Below are 4,627 nucleotides of genomic sequence, written 5' to 3'. Positions count from 1 at the left end.
GCTCTGTCTCTGGTGAATCCTGTCACCCCCTGCATCTCTGGCTTGTACCCCAGTTCTTGTATGCATAAATAAATGAATCTAAAAAATAATAATAAAAGAAAAGAAACAGGAGCAGATGTGGGCGCCAGGCGCCGGCCCTGCTGGGAACTGTGGCATCTCTCCTTGCCTCTTTTAGTAACGCTGAAAGACTAATATATATATTCAGTGCTTACTAAATAGCAAACCGGAGATGTTCAACATACTTCTCACCTCTGATTTCTCAGTGGGCCCTTCCAAGAAGACCGCCACTTTACCTGATGAAGAGATCAAGATCTAGAGGTGAAAGAAAGCCCCTGAAGTCATTCAACCAGTAAAGGAAAGCTGAGCTTTGAACCCTTCAGTCTGCCTGAAAGCCACAGTTTAACTCAGTCACCAGAAGGCCTCCTTCCTAACAACCCTTCTGAAACATCACTTTACAGCAACATTTCTACTCGCCCTCTATCTCTCGGGTAAGTCCCACTTCCCAGAGCTCTGAGCGAGCTACAGAAAGTATTGCCACGGGCAGTGTCCGTGCTGTGCCCGGGCCTGCCTTTGCTGAGCCACAAATGCACCCTGGGCCTCTGCACCCCTTGATCCCCAAAGCCCAGCAAATTGGATAGGGCCAAAGCAGGATGTGATCAAAGAAGCATCTTGCTTTCATGCAGGCACGACAGATCAAGGTTTTACTGTTCCAGCCTCTCACCGGTGTATCTTCAACTCAAGCCTTTCGCGTTTTCCTGCCAGAGGTGAATGTGCCTGATCATGAGCCCGCCAAGCTGACTGGCTTTCGCCACCAGCCTCACACAGCTCACATTGTACCCCATACTCTTCATAACTATCTCCTGGTCCATCTGCCCCTGCAGGAGAGGGCCCAGCAAGGCGAAGCTGCCACAGCGCTGAGGCTCGTCCTCCGGGTCGTAGCCCAGCTCTACCTGTCCCCACTGCAGGGTGTGCTTCCCGTCCATGATGGACCCCGTCAACACCTGCACCCTCCTCAAGTTCGCTGGGTGGTTCAAAATGACGGTTAGATGGCTCCCCCCGCTGACATTGTAGGTCCAGAAGAAAGACTCATCCAGAGTGTAAGCCTGCCAGGGGGCGTGGGCTTCAAAGACCTTCATGTCGGTGAAGACGGTCCCCGGTGGGTTGTCGGGGGCCTGGGGGTGTCTCTGAAATGCTGGGGCCTTCTGGTTGTCATTGAGGACAGAGTAGGAGATGCGGTGATAGAAGAGGAAAGGCCTGCTTAGGATCACATCCTTCTGGGCCAGCAGGGTACGGAAGTGAGGGATCAGCTGGCCCAGAGGCTTCTCCCTGTAGAAGAGGAGGAGGAAGTGGGCCAGGAGCGGGAGGTGCCTGCTGTGGAAGAGTTTGCCAAGGAAGCCCATGTTGGAGAACTCCAGGAGCACCCATGACTCAGACATGAGGGTGTTCACCTCCCGTTGAATGTGACTGATGAAGTTGGGGGCGCAAAAGACACTGTCATCTAGTAACAGGAAGTAGTCAGAGAGCTGGCTGGCAAAGCTCATGAGGAAGGCGTAGTCTATGTTCTGCTTGGAGTAGAACTTTCTGCGGTAAGCCCGGTCCCCGTCATCGTCCACGTTGGGGTAGGCATCAGACGGAGCGTGAATTAGCAACAACTGCCCTGCCAAGATCTGTGGGCCAAAGAATTTTGAAATGTGGACCACGGTTTCTCTGAGCCAGGAGAGGTCAGAGTCTGCCAGGTGGACCAGCACGGTGAGGCGTTTCTGCTCAGCCTTTGAGGAGGCTCGGAACACAGAGACCAGTGTGGACAAGAGGCTACTTTCATTTGATGGCGCCATCACAGAGATCCCCACAGTCAGCCAGGCTAAGGGAGACAACACAGGGACAGCATGAGGGTACGCTGGATTTGAGGGTGGTCAGAGGCCCAGGACATGTGCTGAAGTCTCTCCTGCCTTGCTTCCCTCTCTGCTTCCCATTCATTCTCTGGGGCTAACTCCACAGGACCTTAAGTGTATCTGTCCGTCCTGGCTGGCGTTGTGCATGGGTGAGCACACTCCCCAGTAAGGCTAACAAACCAGCCAGCAGAGCACAGTGCACTCTGTCCTGCAAACAGCTGCAGCCCCCAACATTGTCTTTAGCAGAAACTGCAAGAAGCCCCAGGCCCAGTCCAAACATGCACCCCACTTCCAGGTCAGGTACATTTCCTGTCCCCCCCCACACACACTCCCCTCACCTACAAGGGATATCAGACCTTATATAGACACATAGCTGGTCCTAGTAAACAGACTCCAGACTCCAGACTCCTGTTTCAACTTCTTGCAGCTCCGTTATTGTGACTCTGACTCTGCTATGTTCTGGCGAATGCAGCATCAACACGCCCCTCAGTGGGATAGCAACAATTCCCCCAATGGGCATGGGAGTGACTGGATCCTTGCTACTGCAGGCTGGTCCTTAGCTCGCAACCTCAGCCTCTGGAAGCTTTTTAGAATTGAAGAATCTGAGTCTCTTCCTCAAGTGCATCTGGGCATCTTAATGCCACCACCAGGTGATTAGAAGGCTCAGCAAGAGCATTTGCAGAAGCACTGACCTCAGAAGCCAACTCCCTGTGAATCTCTCTGAACTTATTGAAAAGATTTATTTATGCACAAACGAACTGGGGACAGGCCAAAGGTGCTGGGGGTGAGAGAATTCCTTAGAGACAGTGGGGAGCAGAACAGGCAGATGGGCTGAAATACACTGTTAGGGGAGCAGCAGGCAGGTCAGGAGAGGTCTGCTGCACCCTGTGGGTCCCCTCCCTGGCCAGGGATTGAACTCGTGCTGCAGTGGCTGCGGAGAGCTTCATAGTGCTGCGCTTTAACCCGTTGCACAACCAGGGAGGGCCCTCCTTGTGAATGTTGTTGTGGCAAAATTCTGTGGCATGGGGTTTAGGTGCTGGACAAGTGATAGTTACTGTACAGCCAATGCAACTGGTGTTGGTTTTTACCCAGTTCATCTCGAAGCTCTCCTTTGAAGATGTCTCAAAAGCACTTCTGCTGGAAGTCAGACACCACGCTGCTTGTCCCACTTCTGCCACAGACTGTTGGCCCTTGAGCAATCCAGATCTGCTAAACTGAAGGGGCTGGCCTCCCTCAATCCAAATGTCCTAATCCAGTGGCCTGCCTTCCTATAGTTAACCTCATCAGTCCTTCCTTATATAAATGTCATGGTGGGGAGAGCCTAGTCTTCCACAATCAAACTTTCCTGGGGACAGTACTGGCTTCTCTTTTCCTCCTTTCTCTTCCTCCTTCCCTCCCTCCATTTTCCCTTTCCTCCCACCCTCACCTCTCCCTCCCTCCCTACCTCCTACCTACCTTAATTCTCTTGCTGTTCCTAATCCCTGCTCCCCTCCCTGGAACTCACTCTTTCTTCTCTGGTGGGGTTTCTTCATATATTTGAAGGTAATATCCTCCCAGTTTTCTATGGGCCACGGATTCTTCCTTCTGTTGTAACTGTCCTCCTGGAGCAACAGCAAAGGCAAAACATGAGGCTCATTTCACAAAAAGACAGGCTGAGTTCCTGTGGACATTCCATTAGCTTTTCCAGAGAGGAGGTAGAGGGGCTCAGTTTCCCCAGAGGGAACCAAGCCCACCCCCGGATGCCTGACCATTGACCAAAGGGCCAGGGGTGGGGCAGCCTTTCCACCCCCTTCGTTTAACACCTGCTTTCCAAATGCAGCTTCTTCAGGGGCCAAAGGGTGCAGGCCCTTGCCTCAGCGGCCCGTGCTCTCAGGAGAAAACGTGTAGGCGCACTTAAGTATCTAATGTCTATGCTGTTCCCACCCCGCACCCCCAATTCCCACATGGAGGGGGAGAGCTGCTACTTGTCCTCGGATAGTGATGTCCTTTTGTTCGTCCTCAGTTTCCCCAGGAGCTTTCATAGTGATGAAGAGCCACAGGAAGCTGATGCCCACGAAAGCGAAGAAGCAGCGCCTGAAGGAACACCACATGGTCGCGGGGTTGGATGTGGCTCCTGGAACAAAGTGGTAACAGGTGCCGCTGGGACCCTACATCCAGTCCCGCCTGGGACCACCCTCTGTGTCCCCAGGAGCCTTCCCCCACAGTGCCCCATTTTCTAGACTTCACCACCATCACCTGAACTCACCCCCAGGCCTTCTGTATTATCTGAGCTGGGAACCTTATTCCCAGCCCGAGGGAGGAAGCTCCCCTGTCCTGTGGCCTTGCTGTCTTCTCGTGGCAGGTTTGTTTGGAAATGCACTTTCCCAAAGTTGCCCCTTCTCAAAATAGTGAGGGTCGGCTGGGGGTGTTGGTGATGTGGCCTCTTTGCCTGGAAAGCACATGGTCCCCATGCACCCCTGTTTTGGATCAACATCAAACTGTTTATTAAAATAGCTGAATTGTTGCTAATTACGCAATGGGGTGCCTTTCTTAGTTTTTTATTAAAGATTTTCTGATTTATTTCCTTGATTATTACCATGTGGTTCTGTTAACTTTCTTTTTTAAGATTTATTTATTTATGCATACAGAACTGGGGTACATACAGGCCAGAGTGCAGGGGCAGCGAGAGGCTTCACCAGAGACAGAGTGGGGAGCAGAACAGGCAGACTGATGAAGTACACTGCTGAGGGGAGCAG

General features: G+C 52.3%; 1 protein-coding gene across 1 annotated transcript; it reads right to left on the bottom strand.

Moving 5' to 3' along the window:
- Positions 1 to 731: 731 nt before the first annotated feature.
- On the bottom strand, positions 732 to 1,541 carry LOC101636367 (alpha-1,3-mannosyl-glycoprotein 4-beta-N-acetylglucosaminyltransferase-like protein MGAT4E). The gene has a single exon (XM_004685264.1). It carries the CDS (start codon positions 1,539 to 1,541, stop codon positions 732 to 734), a length of 810 nt encoding a protein of 269 aa, XP_004685321.1.
- Positions 1,542 to 4,627: the final 3,086 nt, after the last annotated feature.

This window comes from Condylura cristata, unplaced genomic scaffold, assembly GCF_000260355.1.
Source record: "Condylura cristata isolate star-nosed mole 26May11 unplaced genomic scaffold, ConCri1.0 scaffold00018, whole genome shotgun sequence".
Lineage (NCBI taxonomy): Eukaryota > Metazoa > Chordata > Mammalia > Eulipotyphla > Talpidae > Condylura > Condylura cristata.
The sequence above is the reverse complement of the archived record's forward strand: the minus strand, read 5'-3'. Positions and strand labels throughout refer to the sequence as shown.

Excerpts from the sequence above, each read along its gene's own strand:
- LOC101636367 (XM_004685264.1), bottom strand. The coding sequence starts at position 1,541 with ATGAGCTTTGCCAGCCAGCTCTCTGACTACTTCCTGTTACTAGATGAC.